The sequence below is a fragment of the Taudactylus pleione genome, unplaced genomic scaffold, assembly GCF_031769625.1.
Source record: "Taudactylus pleione unplaced genomic scaffold, aTauple2 ptg000064l, whole genome shotgun sequence".
NCBI lineage: Eukaryota > Metazoa > Chordata > Amphibia > Anura > Myobatrachidae > Taudactylus > Taudactylus pleione.
Genome location: NW_028284466.1, coordinates 9978809 through 10000384, shown reverse-complemented (window position 1 = coordinate 10000384; position 21576 = coordinate 9978809). Strand labels below are relative to the sequence as shown.

General features: G+C 42.1%; 1 protein-coding gene across 3 annotated transcripts in view; it reads left to right on the top strand.

Moving 5' to 3' along the window:
- The window catches only part of ATP11C (ATPase phospholipid transporting 11C (ATP11C blood group)), a 191629-nt gene that overhangs the window by 145156 nt on the left and 24897 nt on the right, over window positions 1-21576 (top strand). For all 3 annotated transcript variants that reach the window (XM_088465804.1, XM_088465807.1, XM_088465806.1), the window contains exons 19-27: window positions 4321-4584; window positions 5438-5606; window positions 6418-6520; window positions 8584-8729; window positions 10414-10473; window positions 12044-12171; window positions 14301-14436; window positions 20901-20966; window positions 21432-21535. In XM_088465804.1, the coding sequence (XP_088321930.1) occupies window positions 4321-4584; window positions 5438-5606; window positions 6418-6520; window positions 8584-8729; window positions 10414-10473; window positions 12044-12171; window positions 14301-14436; window positions 20901-20966; window positions 21432-21535 (1176 nt within the window). The remainder of the gene's footprint in view (window positions 1-4320; window positions 4585-5437; window positions 5607-6417; window positions 6521-8583; window positions 8730-10413; window positions 10474-12043; window positions 12172-14300; window positions 14437-20900; window positions 20967-21431; window positions 21536-21576) is intronic.

The window sequence follows — 21576 nt, the reverse complement described above, 5'->3', positions numbered from 1 at the left end:
GCTTTTCCGGCACCATATATATATACGAGAGGGAGTACATGTTATAGGAATTTTCCTTTTTATTAGTACTAATGGAGGATTTAGCCACCCATCGTCTCACGTCCGCCCGATCGTCTTCCTTGAGACACGCCCCCAGGTCTTGTTCCCAAGCTAATTCAAATGAATCCTTGAACACAGTAGGTGAGGGAGATGGTAAAGAATACAAAATTGTGATAGAGCCCTGCAGCCTGGATTATAGACACAATGACGGTCGAAAGAATCGAGTTGTCTCACTCTAGCAGACTTACTGAGGCAGTGAATAAAACTACAGATTTGCAAGTAGGCAAATTGGGGGACCTTCCATGTTTGTCACATAGGTCTACTAAACTCTGGAGTGCAAAATCACCTTTAATATGTAGATTTCTTCTGATCCCAGCAGACGTCACCTCTTAAGGTGCGTACACACTAGACCACGGGTTCCCAACCACAGTCCTCAAGGCACACTAACAGTCCAGGTTTTAAGGATAGCCATACTTGAGCACAGTTGACTTAATTAGTACCTTAGTTATTTTGATTTAACCATCTGTGCTTTAGCATGGATATCACTAAAACCAGGACTGTTAGTGTGCCTTGAGGACCGAGGTTGGGAATCACTGCACTAGACCATGTGCTCACGATTCAATATCGTGAGCTATTTCCCTTGAACTCTCCCCGGCAGCTCCCCAGCACTCCAGGACACGATATGGTGCTAAAGAGTGTCCAATTTGACTTAAGATCTATCGTGCACAAAATCGTATATGAGATTGGCAAATCTTGCCTGCAGTAGGCAAGATCTGAAGATGCGATGTACGACCAGCGGGTACGTGCATCGTGATCGTGAGTGGACACTTACAATTTGGACATATTTTACACGATTTGTCGTTCCGATGTGTCGAAATTGTATGCACCTTAACTTTTAATAAAACTATGTTTAAAAAACAATAAGTGACAGTTTTTATTTAATTTCCCTGTTATTGAGTCAAGCTGTCATTTTATATTGTAGTGAAAGACCCAACCTGCAGAGCACTGCGCAACTAAGTGAAGACCAGAACTACTAATGTCATCCAGTCTCTGCTAGACATAGATGATTTTTGGTTACTCATTGCTGGTTCAGCGAACGCTTGAGAAATTACAGGAGTTGTCTATTCTAGATTTTGTGTGCTGTCTTTATGATTTACCATGACCTGACTCAAAAAAGCCCCATATCACAGGCCAGTGAATTCATTCTCTACAATATAGGCCCATATTCAATTAGAAGCGAAAAGTCAGTTGCCGGAGTTTTCGCCGTCATCGCTGGTTTCAGGTGCGAAAAAGTATCGCGCGTATCCCCGTATTAGCGTCAGGGGGGGGGGGGGGGGGAGGATGTCCAAAGGGTGCAGTGTGGTTCCCGCGACATTGCACCCCAAAACCTAAATTCTGCACTTTTTTCCGCCGGGTATTCATAGGCGAAACTTTTTCGCCTATTGCATTGCGTTATCGCGTTGGCGAAAAGACGCTACAATTGAATACGGGGATAAGTTGGAATCGGCAAAAATGACATCATTGGCGAAAAAGTATCGCTGAAACGGACTTTTCAGTTCTAATTGAATACGGCCCATAATTGTAATTAGCAAAGGTAAAGTCCTGAGATGTTTGTTTGTTTGTTTTTTTTACATCTGTTTTATGTGAATTAATACTTTTGTCATAAGTGTCTCTATATAGCAAAGCTATATGGAATAATGTGCCCCCTACTGTAAAGGTCAAAGACATTAGAAGTTACAGTGGCAAACATAAGAACACAAGATCTCAGACAGGCAGTGACAATAACCGATACACAGACTCTGTGACAATGACACGCAGGCAGCCCCTGACAGTGTGACATTAGTCCTCAGCGTCACATCCTGTTTCAATTCTTGCTGCTCTGTGGGGGATAAAACTAAAGCCACAACCCCATGCACTCCTATTAGGGCCACAGCAATGACCGAGTCTGAGAATGTTTACGCGCATATCATTTACTGAAAATGGAGGGGTTTTGATGGAGGCCTATATGCATGAAATATATATTATTATATTTAAACTAGGTAAGTAAAATTAGTTGTTTTGGTTGTTCCTCAAACACATATATTAGAACCTGTAGAATTGGAGGGCGAACTGAGACGGAAAATGTTTATGCCAGAAGGACTTTGGGCGGGTTGTACTAAGGTTGCAGTGTACATACCACCAGTCACCACAACCTTACTAATCACATATGTACTAACATATATGATTAGTATCTCAAAGGACAGCTCTTGTGATAAGAGCTGCCCTTTGCGAAGCAGCCGATGCTGGGTGAGGGGATCCCCGTGGGTCCCCGCCCCCTCCGAGCCCTAGGAACTTCCTGCTGGTGACTGGTGGAGGAAGTCCCGGGCTCTTCCTCCTCCTCCTCCTCCTCCTCCTCCTCCTCCCTGCACCCGGAAGAAGATTAGGAGGAGGAGGAGGCAGAGGACCCAGGAGGAGCATGGGCCGGCGACCAGGACAATCAGGTGAGTGGGGACCAGTGTTGGGCAGCGAGGCGTCGGGTGCAGGATGCGGCAAGAAGCCCATAGGCTTCTATAGGGTAACACCAGGTTTTTTTGGTGTTACCCTCTGCACCGATAAAAGGGCGGCTGGGGCTTAGTACATATGGAAATGCAGTAAAAACCCCGAAAACTGGGTTTTTACTGCATTTTTCCTTTAGTACATTCCATCCTTTACCTTTAAACAAATTTTTAAATTTGGAAAAGGAAATGTACATATTACTGAACGTATATTAATACAAAGTTTGTGGTTGTCAGCTGTACAAGCACTGATCTAATGGCTTGTGGGCCAGTACATTGGTTACACCCAGATGATGATCTTATTTTTTAACCCACGTTCTGACTAATACATGCAATAGCGTTCATATGTAACCATTGTATGAGATAGCATTTGAAAAGTTATTTAGTTAGTGTATTTTCAGCTTCATAAAACATATCCCAATAAAAAAAAATTTGGAAAAACATTCCCCCTTTTTTCAGAATACTGTGTCACAGATGGGATGCATGTAGGAGAGAGAATTCACATCTTCAGTGTTCTGTGTTAACATTGGGGCTGATGCGGAGCTGAACATATGCCCGTTTGCGTAGTGTATCCTGGGTTCCCATGCTCAGAAAATCTACACACAAACACGAGACTACAAGTCACACTCATGCTCATTATATTTACACTAACGACCGTAGAGAGAACAGGCATGTGAAGGGGCGTTCACATGTAGGCATGGCCGGATTAAGAGCTACATGGGCCTGGGGCTAAAAATGATAAAGGGCCTGCTGTGAGAAGCAGTGGAGCTGTGACCAGTGCTTTGTGGGTGTGACAAGTGCCGTGTGGGAGTATACACCCTGTACACTATCAGCGCAGGTGCAGGGCTCCCCGATGCCCTGTGCGGTCCCCTTCCCTGAACACTTGACATAACATGTGGGGGTAGGGCCGCCGGCAGGAGATCGTGTACAGCTGCCCAGACGACTCTATATAAAGTACTGTAGGATTGTGCCAGGAGTGTCCTTTGGATGCTCTGAGCAGCACTACAGTAGTGCTACTGGCTCCAGTGTGCCCTACCAGGCACCCTCTTAGCCAGATATAGGGCCGTGGGGCAGCAACAGAGTCATAATATTGTGAGCAAAATAGTAATTACATTTTGATACTTATGATTTCTGACCAACCATGTGGTCAACTGGGCGGGCGGCTAGTCATCATCATGCTGTGATTACATTTATGTGGAGGCCTAGGGTAGGCGTCTTCTCCGCCATTGTTAATCTGACCCTGCATTTAAGGACGTGTTCACACAGATGCGGCTCATGTGGATCAGCATGTAAGGAGACTTATTATTTGCACCTTGTATAAGGCAAGTGGCAGTACAGACTGATAATGATTACTTGTAGTTAGCCTCCAATACAGCGATGTGTACAACCTAAGGTGCGTACAGCTCTCTATATCAGCGGAATAACGCCATTTTATTCATGCATGTTTCTTTTAAGTAAATTATATCCATTTTACTTCCAACTTTGCATCAACCTTTTATGTCTAGTGTGTATTTGTATCTTTGTGTCAGACAGGCACCAGCTACAGCTATTATTGTTGAACTGCTTGTTCCAAGACACAACTCATTGCACTCCCTCAAACCACTGTAAACGGTCGTAATCCAAATTAATTATGTCATGTTATAGTTAGGAAGAGTGCCACTATTGTGTGTTATATATACACTTAGTCAATTTAAGCAGGAACTACACTGATGATCATATTTAGAGGTGTTTTTGCCATTGTTTATAGGCTCCAGGAGCAAGCAGCAGAAACTATTCAGGCTCTTCATGCAGCAGGGATGAAGGTTTGGGTGTTAACAGGAGACAAAATGGAAACTGCAAAGTCCACATGTTACGCCTGTAGGCTGTTCCAGAATAACACTGAACTGCTGGAACTGACCACTAAAAATTTGGAAGAGTTTGAAAGAAAAGAGGATCGATTGCAAGAACTACTCCTAGAGTACCATCGAAAATTGGTGCAAGATGCACCTAAAATAAAAGGAAGCAGTAAAGGGTAAGAACTTTATGCAGGCCCTACCATAAACTTTGTTATTAAAAGTATTATGAGAAACTTTAAAGTGAACCCGTTACTACGCATTGTGAACCTCATTTACAGTTCACACTGGATGTGCACTGCAAATCTCTTGACTGCTCACAGGCGAGCCTGTATTTCCACCCAGCGCACATCAAGGTGTCGGCGTACTGTACGTCCCACTCTTTGGCAATTCCTCTGCCAGCTAGTAGTGTGTCTAGTTTTTCAGAGATGGAAAGAGAGAGAAAAAAGCACATTGGGCAAAAGTGTAACCATCACCAATGTCCAATCTTTACCACTTCATTATCACCCATTTATTTGAATTAGAGACCTCTACCTTTCACTTTTTCTCCTACATATCTGCTTAGTTTAGTCTGTTTTGCGGTTTAAATGAATAATGCGAGTGAGGGGACATTGAGATGACTTTTTACATAGGTCAGTTTTGTGTGCTTGAGGATTTTACTTACTGGAAAAGCAAAACGCGCTCATTCCACACCACCTCCTCCCATGGGCCCCTCTGCAAACACCAGTGTCTAGCTCTGCAAGCCCATGTACTAAATACATATTAAACATTAATCCAATAGAGGATTCTTAAATGACCTCTAGTGGAGTGCTGAGCTGATGTCCATGAGAATGAATTACTTGTGTATACTAGGAAATAATAACAGAGAGACCTTTTTCAGTGACTGATTTAGTTTATTGTGAATTCATTTTGTTTGTAAGTTTGCTTTATTGTTTATTAATTATCGCAGTTTACTGTATGTACTACTATGTGTGAGTATATACACTATCTGTCTGTGCTGTATGAATAAACCTGCGAATCATTGCATTTCAGGAGCTGGTCTGAACACCAAGATTACGGGTTGATAATTGATGGTTTCACACTATCTCTTATATTAAATTCCAACTGTAGTTCCAGTCATTACAAAAATATATTTCTTCAGATTTGTCAGAAATGTACAGCAGTCTTGTGTTGCCGTATGGCTCCACTGCAGAAAGCACAGGTACGTTTTATATCACAATCAGGAAATGTTATTATGCTATGTGTATATAATAACTTGTTGCACTAAAATAGCTTTTCTCTGTCATTCAGCTTTAAAAACTAGATGTAGGTGGCATTATGCTAATTTTAGTACACGACAAATACATTTAGGTATGTTAATAGATTGGCAAAACGTTTGCAATCTTGAGTTCCAAACATAACAAAGTGGAAGCTGCTCAAATCAATTTGGCAATACTGTTCAGGTGCATGAAAGGGGTAGTTATGAAATATCAATATAGACAGGGGAATCCCGACAAGGGATTTAAGATAGGCATAGGTATTTCGATGCCTATCTTAATCCCGATGCCGAAGGACGCCAAGTCGAACGAGGTAAGTCCGGGGCGCCATTAGCGTTAGCCTTTAGGTTTAGGGAGTGTAGCGGGGCTAGGGTTAGGTTTTTGTGGGGAGGTTAGGGTTAGGCACCCCTAGGGGGGAGGGTTAGGGATAGGCACCCCTAGGGGGGAGGGTTAGGGATAGGCACCCCTAGGGGGGAGGGTTAGGGTTAGGCACCCCTAGAGGGGGAGGGTTATTGTTAGGCACCCCTAGGGGGGAGGGTTAGGGTTAGGCACCACTGGGAGGTTACGGTTAGAGAGTGGGATGGGGAGGGGTTTTGTTTTGTTTTTTTCAAACTTTATTTCCGCAAGAAAAATGTAAAAAGAAAAAGTACACAAAGTATTGTTCAAAGTAAATCCTTAGTTTGTTGGTCTGTGACATCCTTTGCCTTTGTGGTATTAAAACATTGTTGTTTTTTTTATCAACTTTTTTTTAAACAGATTGTTAAAATGGTAAAGAATACCAAAGGGAACCCAATCACATTATCTGTGGGAGATGGCGCAAATGATGTTAGTATGATATTGGAAGCACATGTTGGAATAGGTAAGGGATCAATAAGCATTTTTGTTTTCAGTTTTGCTTTTCCTAACATTCATCATAGAAAACTTGTGCTTGAAAATGGACAAAATGTATTTCATCTTGTGCATTGGAGAACATAGGCCCTCATTCAGAGCCGTTCGCTATTTGCGGTCGTTCGTTCAAAAACAAGGGGTGGCTATTCAAATGATCCGTTCGCAAATTGCAGTCTGTTCACACCTCTAAGTCTGAACGAGCGAGCAAAACATACGCTCGTTTATTTGTTAAAAACGCCCCCTGGCCGCTCGCACCATACGTCATGTCCGCTATTTATTAGATTAATCGAGTACATCGACCAGCGTATGAACTGCTCGCTATTCTTGTGGTTGGTGTTTGCTACCACAAATTTGCGAGCAGTTGTGGCTATAAAATAACCCAGTGACGTGGTCAATGACGCTGCTGTATTAATTATGCACACCCATAATACGCCCGTTTTGACCTTTAAGCACGCCTGCGTTCGGATCTCCACTCCCCATTTTCAAGCACCTTCCCCTGTTACCACCCACATACGCCTCATTCTGTCACTCAAAATAGCAGGCACTCGCTATATAGCGTACAAACGATTTTTGGCCGCACTGACTGGTTCGCGCATGCGTACTAAAAACCGTACGCATGCGCAGATGTGCAAACATCGCTCGGAACGAGCGTACTGCCGCTAATGAGCGGCTCTGAATGAGGGCCATAGACTGTATCTCGCTATGGGGGAGATGTACTAAGCCTTGGAAAGTGACCAATCGGCTCCTAACATTTTTCAAACACAGCCTGTAAAGTGACAGGAGCTGATTGGTGTAATTTATCACTCTCCACTCTCACGCTCCAAGGCTAAGTACATCTCCCCCCTATAATGTGTCACACCGCAGGACATGCAAATAGTAACTCCGCTGATACGAAATACAAAATTGTGTAAAAGCATTTTGCATGTACGGATACTTGAAATAGGACTTTTAACTGAAATAAGCTGTATAAAGTCTCGTACGTGACTGTCTTTTTGGCAGACAGGCAACTATTGCCACCATCACATTCCACAGTTTTTACATGGTTACAGATGTTGCCAAATGGCATCAATGGCCAGTCTAGGGCAGAAGTCCTATCTGAATTATCAGGACTTATGTTCATAATGGGCCTGATTCCGAGTCTTATGCAGTGTCGATGCTGCACAGAAACACAGTCTCTGAAAGTGGGTGTTCCTAAGCAGTAACAGAGGGTGGCTAAGCAGATGCGGACGTGTCGCTGTTAGCTGCTGCGTCCAGAGACGCACAGCCGCTTCCATATGAGGCCATGATCAGATGAAGAAACTGCACCTGCCATAGGTCTGATGCAAGTTTCAATGGTGTATCTGATGGTGCGTCTATAGATGAACCGAGACGGAACTGCAACACTGCAAGCTGGCGTCTCAGTATTAATGACATCAGTCGTGGTATTAGCATAAGCCCCAATATGTGCTACACTGCATAGTAGTAGTAAGGCATTTTTAAATGACGTTACTCTTTAATATTTATGATCATTTGATATTTTTACCTGCAACTAAACTAATAAGCTAGATTTAGTATAGGAGTGTTTTATACGACCATATTCATTTCCTAAAAAGAAACCGGATCTTTCTGGTCTTTATTCTTCATTGGGCAGTTATTTTGTCTATCGAGGTCTAATCTATAAAGATCGATACTAGTTATAGAATCACTAAAGCAGGTTCTTAAATAAATGCCTTCATATGCAAAGTGGAGGTAGTTATTTTGTTGTGGAATGCGGTGCTTCAATTCATTGGGAGACAGTGAAGTTAGTGAATCCATAACTGGCCAGCTGCATTTTTACAAATATTGGTTTGGCCACCAGAATGTCCATCTCTGCTATGTGCGGGCAGCAGGTACACTTCTGTGTTTGTGTCACAATGCTACTTCACAAATATTTAGCTGTTCTAATCTGTTCTATGTTTTGAAATCTGACGTTTCTCTTGCTTTCCTTTGGCTATCTTCCTGTGCATGCTTTGCTATTGAAAAAAAAAATAAATCTTTTATAACGTTTACTTCTAGGTATTAAAGGAAAAGAAGGTCGCCAAGCGTCGAGAAACAGTGACTACGCCGTGCCAAAATTTAAGCACTTAAAAAAACTCCTTTTAGTTCATGGACATTTGTATTATGTGAGAATAGCGCACCTTGTACAGTATTTCTTTTATAAGGTAAGGTCTTCACCAGTATGACTATGATTATTGTTATAGCCATGAGTGATCCTGTCTATCCATCCTCATAAATGTATGATAAGGAAGTGACCTACCTCTCCCTGCATATGGGAAGGAGGAGGGGTGCATATGAAAGGGGGGGGATATTTTTAATACCCATATATAGGAAAAAAAGTAACTATAGTGAACCCACAAATAGGCTGTGTCGCTGCTATTTGCAGGAGGCACTGTTAGCGAAGGTAATTAAAGCTTTTCTGTAAAGTATTTGAATATTATTATATAAAATTATAAATTGTTCGGGTATGCTTTAAAAAATGTAATTAATGGCATCACATAAGTCAGTAGTTCATCAACCTCAACCCTCAAGTTTTCAAATAGGTCTTGGTTTGAGGCTTTCTCTTCATGACCTGTTGGTGGTACTTGAGGACTGGAGTTGAGATGCACTGGCATAAGTGATAACAGAGCATGAAACAATTTGCAGCCTTGTTAAGTGAAGAGCTAATGGAGAACATTTATAAATATAAAAAGTGGTGCAAAGTAAAATGTGTTTATTATAGCTGTCCAATAGGAAATTTGTTTTATTTTTTAAAATTGAACATGAAAAACTTTACAGCTAAAATCTTTTTCCTTATGCTACAATTGTTATAACGTCCACTGTTAGAAAACACTTTTTCTTATGCAAGATGCATCCAGATCTGGTATCCATTTTCACATCATCTCCCACCTCAGCTACTGAAATGTTATATCTGGCATTTCCCTCACTGCAATCCATTCCAAATCACACCGCAAGATTAATCTCATCTTGTTCCTCCCCATCCATTGTACCATTCTCAAAATCCCTAAACTGTCTCCCTATACTCTCTAGAATCTGATTCAAATCCCTCAGTACCCCTGCTTCATATGTCTCAGAGCACATCTTAAGATACTGCCCTCACCTCCTCCTAGCCCCTCAGGTCCTCCTCCTAGCCCCTCAGGTCCTCCTCCTAGCCCCTCAGGTCCTCCTCCTAGCCCCTCAGGTTCTCCTCCTAGCCCCTCTGGTTCTCCTCCTAGCCCCTCAGGTCCTCTTCCTAGCCCCTCAGGTCCTCTTCCTAGCCCCTCAGGTCCTCCTCCTAGCCCCTCACGTCCTCCTCCTAGCCCCTCACGTCCTCCTCCTAGCCCCTCACGTCCTCCTCCTAGCACCTCACGTCCTCCTCCTAGCACCTCACGTCCTCCTAGCTCCTCAGGTACTCCTAGCCCCTGACGTCCTTCTAGATCTTAATGTTAAGTCCATCAAAGTTCTATTGGTTAGAGCAGAGTTTCCCAAACTCTGCCATTACAGTCCAGGATTTAAGGATGAGTCCAGATGGTTACATCAAATTGACTGAGATACTAATTGTCACCTGTGCTCAAGCATAGATATCCTTAAAACCTGTGGGTTTATTTATTAAAGTGAGAGTTTTTAGAAGTGGAGGTGTTGCCCATCAGATTCTAGCTATTATCTTCTAGAAGGTGCTAGTTAAATGTTAAGTAGAATCTGATTGGTTGCTATGGGCAACATCTCCACTTCTAAAAACTCTCACTTTAGTAAATATACCCCCTGGACTGTAATGGTGGGATTTGAGAAACTCTGGGTTAGAGCCTTGTTGTTTTATACAGATATTTCTGTTGAAGATTCCCAATTCCTCACTTTCTTGTTCTTTTTCAGAACCTGTGCTTCATTTTGCCACAATTTTTGTATCAGTTCTTTTGCGGGTTTTCACAACAGGTATGTACATATTCATTACTGCTCCCTACAAAGTATTTGGTACTTTGTGTTACTCAGATTCAAAGTAACTGTAACTGAGTAAGTGAAACTCAATGAGTCTGAGGGTTGTAGCCGAGTGTGGTGTACTTGATCATTGCTGTAAAGCTGGGATGGGGAACCTCAGGCCCGGGGGCCATATAAGGTCCCCGGAATCATTTGGTCTGGCCCTTTGAAGCTTTTTTCTGCTAGCCTCATCTGGCTAGCAGGGGGCCTAGAATGGCACCCTGCAGCCATAATCTATGCAGCAGTGCCACCTGGATCGTCCGTAGGACACTCCAGACGGTCACACGGTTGCCTTTACAGCTCCCGGAGCATCCTCGGGATGCTCAAGGCACTGCTGTAATCACCCCTGTATGACATCACAACAAGGGGGCGTGGCCTGCACACGACCCACAAATAAGGTTATATATATCAAAATGGCCCTCAGCAGGAAAAAGGTTCCCCGCCCCTGCTGTAAAGCCAACTGTTTCCGCACTACATCACCTAAACCCTGTGTAATTTGCCCAGCTGTGGATTTGTTTAGCACAGCGTAAACTTTAATTTCTGTTATGATATAAAAAAAAACAGAAAAGGGGAATCTTTTTGTTATCTTCTACTGGCCTGTTATGTCAGTCTTGTGGTGTTATTGATATATTTACGTCTTGTTGTTTTTTGGAGTTTTTTAAAATTTTATTTAAGTTTCCCTGGTCCCCAGAAAAACATAACATTTGAAATGCATGCAAATGAAAAACATTGAACTTTCATTAAGTGTTATTTTCTCCTAATTTCATAGTTTTTAATTTTGTGTTTTGCACCATACAGAATGATGAGTAGCACGTTTTGTATGTGTGATTTCTATATTGTACAAAACTAATTGATCTAAAAAGATCTTGTTTGTCCAGGTTGACAAAACACAGACCACCATACATTGATAGATAAATTAAGGAGAGAAAACCTACTCTCCCGATTTGGCTGGGAGCCTCCTGGCCCTCCGGAAAAGTAGGTACACCTCCCGGCCGGCTGCAGATCCCAGACAAACCCCCGCAGCTGGGTCTGATGATGTGATTTGTGCTGAATTACGTCATCATGACCCTGCTTCACAATGCTGAACATCTCAGAATTGTGTAGCAGGGGTGGGGCCAAGATGAGGCGACTCCATGGCCACGCCTCCTGCTCCGCCCCATTGCCGGCTGCGCCCCCCTTCTACCGCGCCACACCCCCCTGCTTGTCCGTCCTGGCTGCCCTTTCCCAGAGGGGACTGCCAGGATGTCGGCAAGTATGGAGAAAACATTCTCTTGTGCGCACAACCTTCATATATGTTATCCAACATCTAAGTAGGGCGTGTTTTACAATATGGTGTGAAGTACACAAATTTGCAGTTACTATAGCAAGCACATATTTAGACTTTTATAACATTGTATAAAAATGTAGTTCTGCACATTTAAGTGCTTGGCGTCCTATGATTATTATATAATATCAGAGGTGTTTATTAGTATAACTGTTTATTTCACTTTTTTTTATATAATCTGTTTATCTTCCCTTTGTGTTATAGCCACTTTATGATGCTGCTTACCTGACAATGTACAACATCTGCTTTACCTCACTACCGATCTTGGCCTACAGTCTGTTGGAGCAGCACATCAGCATTGAAACCCTAATTGCCAATCCTAAATTATATATGTAAGTTTCAACAATGATCTGTACCTTTTAAATATAGTTGCATTCCTCTTAAAATTAGTTATTTAAAAGTTTTTAACAAAGCTGAAAAAAAAAACCAGACCCGGGGAGCCGGTTGTGTGATGTGATTTGTCTTTATCTGTGAACGCACCCACTTATAGGGGAAAGTACATGGTTTAGTGGGTCATGATGGCAGCATCAGAAGACTGCAACATTCTGGACCATCTGATCGGAGAAGCTTTGCTGATTCAGAGTATCCCTCACTCGGGCTGATGTATCTATGCAGTTTTGAGGAAAGTCCCCAGGAAACTGCTGTCGGAGATATCCGCTGTGGTTCCTCTTTTTTCGTTTGGCATAGCTGTCCCTATAGGTTTCTATGGAGACTGCGATGCGGCTAAATGTTTAAGCATCAAAAAGCATAACTTTTTAAAGCTTGGGTCCCTACAGCAAACACCATCTTTGATGGCCTATATAGGCTACTATACTGTGATTGTATTCAGAGAGGAATGCTTCCACTTGGCCAGGTCCGAAAACCCGGACGTAAAGTGAATGCATAAGCAATCACTGTATTTTCTTACACTATGCAGTGACAGGCTCCTCTCCAAACCCATGTCCCTGGCAGGAAATAATGACACATACCACCGATAATTATTACCACAATGTGCAGCAATAAGCAATGTGACTATTAATGCATCAGCCCTTTAGTGCGGTTCAGGTGCAGAAATGCACCTTGTATTGCAGCCACATGTAAAAGCCAAATAATTTACAGGCCTATTTAAATACGTGAGATTGAAAGGGGTCAATTCAATTAGCAGTGAGTTGGATCCTGCACAGCTAATTACATGGGCAATTCAATTCCAAACTCGCATTGCATTTTCCCAGAAAAGTTTTTTTTTATGCGCACCCCCTCTGAGCAGGGGAAAATGTAAGGAAAACCTCTAGTTACACCCCTCCCAATAAATAATCATTAACTTGGAGGGGTTTAATATAGTGTATGTGTATTTTGTGATGTGAGTTTGCTTTTGCTAACTTGTATCTAATTGAGTTGAACCCTAAGTGTTATAAGATAGTGTTCCAGGAAGGGAGGGACTCACACGCATAGATAAGTGTGTAATTCTACTTATCTAATAAAGAGATTCAAATATAGCTACACACACACTCATATCTCCTCAGTATATTCACTTAGTTAATACATATAAAGCTCCAGTGAGCAGTATTTTAGGAGAAACTCTAAGTGGATGAGGGAGGTGTTTGTAAAGTGACATAGGGCAGTACTTTCTATGTGATGGTATCACTTTTTCCACCACACACATTTGCATCTGCTATTGAAATACATAAATGCAGATAATTTTTAATAGGGGCAGTTCCCAAAATTGGGCTAAGAGCATGTACTTATATCTGCACTGTGCTGTTAAGTATTTACAAACAATATGTGCGTATAACATGTATCAGATATGCAATTAACCCCCAATACTTGTTTACTAAACCATGATTTTTATGATGTTTTGATCAGTGGAGATAGTAATCCATTGGATTAAGTATAATTGTATTATCTTCAGAAGAATAAGAAGTTTAACTGTGTACAGTACATCCATCTCTAAAGGTCAAACTGTAACGATCATCAATGTATGCAATGCCATAACATGATATATTTGATATTATACTTATATTTGCTTCGCACTTGGTCCATCATAAAAGTAGTCAACTTCAGACAGACAAGCTGGATACAGTGTCTGTTTATAGACTTTAATACAGGAAGCCAGCAGAGCATAGGAAAAATCTCCCAAACCATTAAAACTTTACAGTATCTTAAATAACTTTTCCTAATAAATTTCTACGTCTTTTAAATGTACATGTGATTGTCACTAGCAACTCTTTCATGTAAGGTGATGATTTATAATCTAGATGTTGCTTAGTATGGTAGTTTGAGCACCTTCACAATGTCACAGACTGGTTGTTTCTGAAGGAAAATTGAAGATAGTTGATCTATGTATAGCTCTATATATTTTCTTTCTCAGCAGGGCATTGTGCGTCTTTGTTGGCACTCAAATAGAGCAACGCCTTTGCTAAGATTGTATAGTCATGGATATTGTAATGGTGTTTTGTTTGTTTTCATCATTTGTAATATACAGGAGAATATCTGACAATGCGATGTTGCAGTGGTTGCCTTTCTTATACTGGACTATACTGGGGGCTTTTGAGGGACTGGTATTTTTCTTTGGAGTTTACCTGCTATTCCAGAATCCATTATTGGATGGCAATGGGCAGGTAAGATATTCTGTTATTTATGATAATTCTTTTCCCTTAAAATATTTATTAACCTGTGTATCTAAAATTGATTCAACATTTTCAGTTTGTTCCCCCCCTCCACCCCCACCTAAGACCACAGTTAATCTTTTTAATAGTTTATAAGTATCTGTTCCTCAAAAGAAGGGGTCAGTAAAATGCCATTTATACCGTGGTCACCCCATCACTGTTTTACCCGCTGGGTGGTCGGAGTGTTATGCAGGTGAGCGATGACAGCCTGTTGCAGCCTCATTGGGTCTCAGGACCTCATTCAGAGCCACTTGCTCTGAATGAGGGCGTCCGCCTCTATGGTCAGAGCCGGCCTCCTGGCCGCTCGCTAGGCTGTGGGTGACCACCCACAGTTTTAGCAAGTGGCCAGGTTGATGGTCGCGATGGTCAAGACCATCGGGGCTTGCGACGAGACCCTTGTGGTAGGGTCTCGTTTACCGCAAGTTGACATCACAAGTGATGTCAGTGGGGCCGCCCCCAAACGGCAGGCATTCCGTCGGGAACGCCTCCGTTTGTGTAGCCACCCGCCCCGCCTACAAAACGGGGTGAGCTGTCGATCACCATTGACAGCCGCCCCTTTTGTAGTGAGTCCCGGAGCAAGAGAATTTCTCTCTCGCTCCGGGGCTTGCGCACGTGCAGTGCAGCCGCTGTGCGTGTGCAGGGCATCAACATCAACCCACTTGCGAGCGCATAGGCGCTTGCGAGCTGGTCTGAATGAGACCCTCAGTGTAGTATAGGGGTTTTCTGAAATAGAGAGTGTCTCACTGAAACAACGAAGTGGTTTAAATTTTAAATGACTCCCTAGTAACAATATGCACATGAGAACTAATCTTCAGGAAAAGTAGGCTGCACCTATTATACAGCTGTTCTTTTGGTCAGTGCTGTAATATTTGGATATATGGATATTCCAATCATGACATAGGTCAGTGCTAAGACAGAGCCTGCTGCAGTCATGCCAAACAGGCCCTCTCGGCACGCCAGGTTCTGCATCTTTTTTGGCCGAACATTCGCCAGTGGCAAAGTGATGCAAGTTTAGACGCATCAAGAGACTGCACTGATTAATTTGATACACAACACTTGTATATCTGTGTGCGACTGAGTCTGAATCTGTATACAAAGTGCTTCGATTCAGCGTCCACAGCTTTTTTCCATGCCAAGTTACATTGTGCTTCATGTACAGACTCAGTCGCACACAGATATACCAGTGTTGCATATGAAATTAATCAGTGCAGACTCCTGGTGCCACTAAGACACATGTTTGGCCGAAAAAGACGCTCTGCGCAAGTAGAGTCTCACAGTACCATGCAGCTCACTCATGCCAGTCATCTAGCGCTGCATGGCGTATTGAGGCTAGTGTACGTGAGTACACATCTGTACAGACTGATATTCATTTATAGATTAAACTAAATGTTTAAATTGTATTGATCGCAATCTTCAAACACACATTGCTTGTAAATTTGGTGGCCTCCTTGATCGTATAGTTCCATCTTTATAACTATTTTAACTGCAGTCATGTGCACTAGAATTCCTGTAGTGATTGAAACCTCTCATGTATATAATTTATTTTATTAATATTTACTAAATATATATTAGCCAGCATATTCCTTAGCGCTTTACAATTGGCAATGAACTTGGCATGCAATTGGGACACCAGCCTACACCTGTTAAAGAGAACTTGTTACATATTTATTGTAAGAAAACAATCGCTTCCAATAGAAGCTCAATGGGTAGGGCGATTCAGCATTGTGATTAGGATGGACAACAGCTTTGCCAGCATGCTAATTGCACTGTGCCAGCCCCCTGCACCATGTTACTCCTCCTTGTTACTGAAAGGGGAAGGTCACACTGCTGTTCTGGATGCTATTGGGATATTGAGTGCACTATCTTTCTGTCCTGATAAACCGGGAGGGGGAGGTACACTTATCTTTTTAGAAACAATAGCGTTTACAAAAGGAACCAGTACTCATTTTAAATTGATTTCTTGCTCCTTTATATGATAGCATTTTGTTAAACAGTACACATTCATATTATAATAGCACCATTTCCACTCCAGTTTCTTATTACAAATTCTATGGGAAGTAATTTTTGAACTCATTATTACATCAAATTGTGTTGGGTTTTAGCTTCATTTTGGTGTTTTTTCATCATGGGGAAAAAAGAGAACTCTCTTATATTTCACTTCCTGTTTAATGTCTGCATTCAGATCATGAGCGCTTTTGGTGAGAATCTTTCTTTGATCTCGCCTTCTTAAATTACAGTCTTCTTGATGCATACATTATGGGCCTGATTCAGAGCTGAACGCTCTGACCAGAGCGCTCGCTCTGAATCAGGGCCCTCCTACCTTTTTTGGAGCGTCCTCATGGACGCTCGCATAGCTGTGGGTTACCATCAAGACCATCGCGACCATCGGGCTTGCGACGGAGACCCTGCGGTAGGGTCTCGCTGCCGCAAGCCCTGGAGTGAGTTTGGCTCTATCAGAGCCAAAATCACTCATACTGACATCACTAGTGATGTCAGTGGGGCCGGCTTGAGACGGTAGGCGTTCCCATGGGAACGTCTCCGTCTGGCAGGCAGGCCCCTGGCACGCCCACCAAAGGGGGCGTGCTGTCAATCAACATCGACAGCACGCCCCCTTTGGTGCGAGACCCGGAGCGATGGAGAGCCCGTCGCTCGCCGGGTCTCATGCATGCGCACGACGGAGCTCCCTCCGTCGTGCGCATGCGCAGTGGGGGAACATCGACCCGCTTGCGAGCGTACTGCCGCTCACGAGCGGGTCTAAATTACCCCCTATAGTCATTAGTATTTTGCATATATATATCAATAGTTTGTACCACTTTTAGACTTATAAGTATAAAAAAATACATTAATATAGTAATAAGTTTACCTTAAAAATATGCAATTTATAAGTTTAGGGTTATCAAATTCACATTTTTTTGTTCATTTGCTATTTGTATATTACATAGCACATTTCTATTTGTAAATTAATTTCAAATCTGCAAATCATGTTAAATACGGGTATGGATTAACAGATAGACAGTAAAAAGGTAGACAATGTCTAGATAGACACGAGATGTTAGACAGTCAATAGGTCGACTTGGACAAAAGGTCGACAGGTACAATGGTCGACAGGCTCAAAGGGTCGACATAAAAATGGTCGACTCATTATTATTTTTTATTTTTAGCCCTAATCTTCACCCTTACTCTACCTCCTGGTGCCTAACCCTAACCATCTGGGTGGTTGCCTGCCCCTAACCCTCCCTTCTAGTGCCTAACGCTCCCTCCTGGTGCCTAACCCTAACCACCGGGATAAGTGCCTTACCCTAACCCTCCGTTAAGTGCCTAACGCTAACCCTCCAGTAAGTGCCTAACCCTAAACCTGACCCTAAAAAAACAACAAAAAATCATGTGTCAACCATTTTTTTGTGTCGACCATGTTCATGATGACCTTTTGACCCCGTCGACCATTTGTACCTGTCGACCTTCTTACATGTTGACCTTTAGTGTGTGAACCTTTTATCTCTGTCAACCTTTTGTCCCAGTCGATTTATTAACTGTCTAACATCCGGGGGGAAGGGGGGGTAAATTTACTAAAGTGAGAGTTTTTAGAAGTGGAGCAACCAATCAGATTCTAGCTATTATCTTCTAGAAGGTGCTTTTTAAATGTTATGCAGCATCTGATTTGTTGATATGGGCAATATCTCCACTTCTAAAAACTCTCACTTTAGTAAATTTACCCCTGGTATCTATCTAGACATTGTCTACCTATTTACTGTATTATCTATAGTCCGGCACCCGTTAAATACAAATGACAATGCAATGCTTTACTCTCACGCATTTAACAAAATGACCTTTAACAGTTATTCTTGAAAAGCAAATTTATGAACATTTCTCCACCCCTTGAATGCAGTGACGTATCTTAGATATTTTGTTTGTATTTGTAGATCATTATATGACTATAACTTGATGCTGCAAAACAACCTGGAATTTGCTGTATTGCTATCCAAATATTTGTTTGAAACTTTACCTTTCCCAGCTAAAAATAAGTGTACTAGTTATATTTTGTGTGCTTGAAATAAACTCCAAAAATAAATGATAACATTTAAAACTAAATATATAAAGATCAAAGAAAAGTCTGATAGCTACTCATTTGTTGTCAAGGTGTTTCTCATGAACTAGCTCTGCTGTACTGCAAATATATGGTGTGTGTATGTATGTATATATGTATAATCTCTTTTATTATTCATGACTGGAGTGGTACTTTGCACAATGTATTTCCTCTCTTATACCAGTGCAAACATATTATTATGATATTTTAGTAGAAAATATAGCAACTGTAGATATTTAATTTGAATAAGTAATGGAATATTATTGCTCCTTTAGCAAATTACTCATTGTAAACGTAGTCATTGTAAGGACATGTCCTTAATTAAGGCGATTTCCCCATATCTCCAGTTGTCATTCTAACACCATCACCAGTTTGTGTTCCTCCTTATATTTTTATAAGGGTGTGGTACATTTTGTCAACAGAATAATGTCGACATGTCCTGAATGTCGACATTCAGGATGTTTGACATGTCATATGTCGACATTCACAATTCAGTTTTGTTAAAAAGAGAAATATTACCTGTACGCTGCATTACAGAATGTCCTACAGGCCAAGGCCCGGATGGGATGTCATGCAGGTCAAAGCTTGTGATTTCAGCCTTTTGAGTTGTTGTGACAAAACTGTCCCTGTGCACCAGCAATATACACAGTGCATGTCTACAGGGCAGGTCAGTCACTATCGGCCAGTTTAGCTAGAGAAGTGCATAGCAGGGCAACTTGCTGCAGAAATGTGAGAGAGCATGGTGCACATATTTAATAATAAATCATGTCTTTCCCTATACTGCCCTTCTTACTAAATTGCTTATTGGCATATCTCCAAACTTTATGCCACTGTGGGGCTCTCCCTACACTAGTGAACAGATGCCATGCGCAGCGGTTTGTGCTCCCCCCAATTTTCCCTTACCACGGGACACAGCGGCCCGAGGGTGGGGACAGCAGGACAGTCCCAAAAAAACGGGACTGTCCCACTGAATGCGTGCCAGTTGGGAGGTATGTTATTGGTGCTTCTCCCATTGTGTATGGCATTATTACTATTGAAAAGCAGAAATTGTTTATTTTGGGAACATTCTGTATATTGGGTTGGTAAGATAACTGATGCCTATACCAACTTTGTTTGCTCTCTAATGGCCTATTTATTATTTCAGAATTATCACTTGTTATTTTATGTTTTAAACTCGCTGCAAGTTTAAAAAACTGTTTGCAGGCATTCATCATGCCTCACTAACTAACGCATCACTTCCGAAAAGGTGCAGTATCAGAATTGGACCTCTGCTGATTGGCGAAGGGTAGCCTACTCTGATGAGTCATGTTGTGTGCTTCATCGAACGGATGGACTTTGGCGTGTCAGGCGAGAAACATTGGAGAACAAACAGCCTGCAACCATTGCTGGAAGAACACAAGCTGGTGGTGGCAGCATTATGGTCTGGGGAATGTTTTCATGGGCCCACTCATCCATGTGGAAGGCTACCTCAACCGATTTGGTTATGAATCCATCCTTGCAGAACACGTACACCGATACATGCTAATTGCCTTCCCTGAGGCAGATGAGATCTTCCAGCAAGACAATGTGACATGTCACACAGCTAGAAATGTCCGACAGTGGTTGGACAAGCATGACCAAGCCTTCCAAGTAATTCCCTGCCCCCCTAATTCTCTGGACTTTAACACAATTGAGCATCTGTGGGACTTCCTCGATCGTTGTGTTCGCTCTGTGGGTTCTCCACCACGCACCCTCCAGCAGCTGTGGGATGCACTGCAGTCAGCTCTGCTCCATATACCTGTGCCAATCTACCAGCACCTTATTGAGTCAGTGGCGTTCCTCCCTGCGGTGACCCCTGGTGCGGGGAGGTATGCCTTGTGCGCAGCCTCAAGTAATTGGGCGTGGCTTCACAGCCCGAACCCGGTGCCCGGCCCGTGTAGATTATGGAGAGTGGTGGAGGGGCAGTGCAGGCTTCCTCACTGTGACCGAGTGCTGCACTTCATGATACAGTGCAGCACCCTGCTCCTGTCAATGAGGGGAAGACTGCACCTTGGTGTCACCCCTCGGCGGGTGACACCCGGGTGCGGCCCGCACCCCCCTTGTGACGCCACTGTATTGAGTCAATCCCAGCCCATCAGCTGCTGCCCATGCTGCACACGGCGGTTACTCTGGCTAATAGCTGGTGGTTATAATAATGTGCCTCCACTCTGTATATGTATATAAATAAAGATATATATATTTATGTGCCTGCTCGCTATATTTTTACTGATCTATCATACACTGATTTATAATATTAGTCAGCAAACAAACAGTATGAATCAAAATCTGATTATAATTTTTTTTTTATTTTCAGGTATTTGGAAACTGGTCTTTCGGAACAATAGTGTTCACTACATTAGTGTTTACAGTTACATTAAAGGTAAGCGCACAATTATATAATTGCACACTTCTAGTATCACGGTGCATGGTCTTGGCTGTAATTGGCTCTTAGGGTCATTGTTGTCTGTGTATACATGTGTAACAATTATAGTCCTTTTTTGACAGATGAAGAAAGCTTTAATAATTCAACTAGCAATTTACTCCTTGTGCTGTATAGGGACATTACCTGTGAATGCATCATGTCCTTTACATGTATTTGCCTTGCTAAATAAATGTCATTTGGATTTATACAATCATCATCAAACTTTAAATGTAAAAGTTCAAATATTATATATGACAGTAAATAAATATTTACTGTGGTAAAGTAGCACTTCATAGACTTACTAGGTTTTGTTTTTGTGCTGTTAGTACGTTGCTATTTGTCCGAGATGATAATGATACTAAAATTAATGAAAACTCAAAGATGTTCTGTACTTTCAGTATATAAATGCATATTTTTTTCCAGCTTGCATTAGATACACGATACTGGACATGGATGAACCATTTGGTGATATGGGGTTCATTGGCGTTTTACGTTATCTTCTCAATATTTTGGGGAGGTATCATTTGGTAAGTGTGTCACTTATTACATGAAATTATCTCTCAGGTTT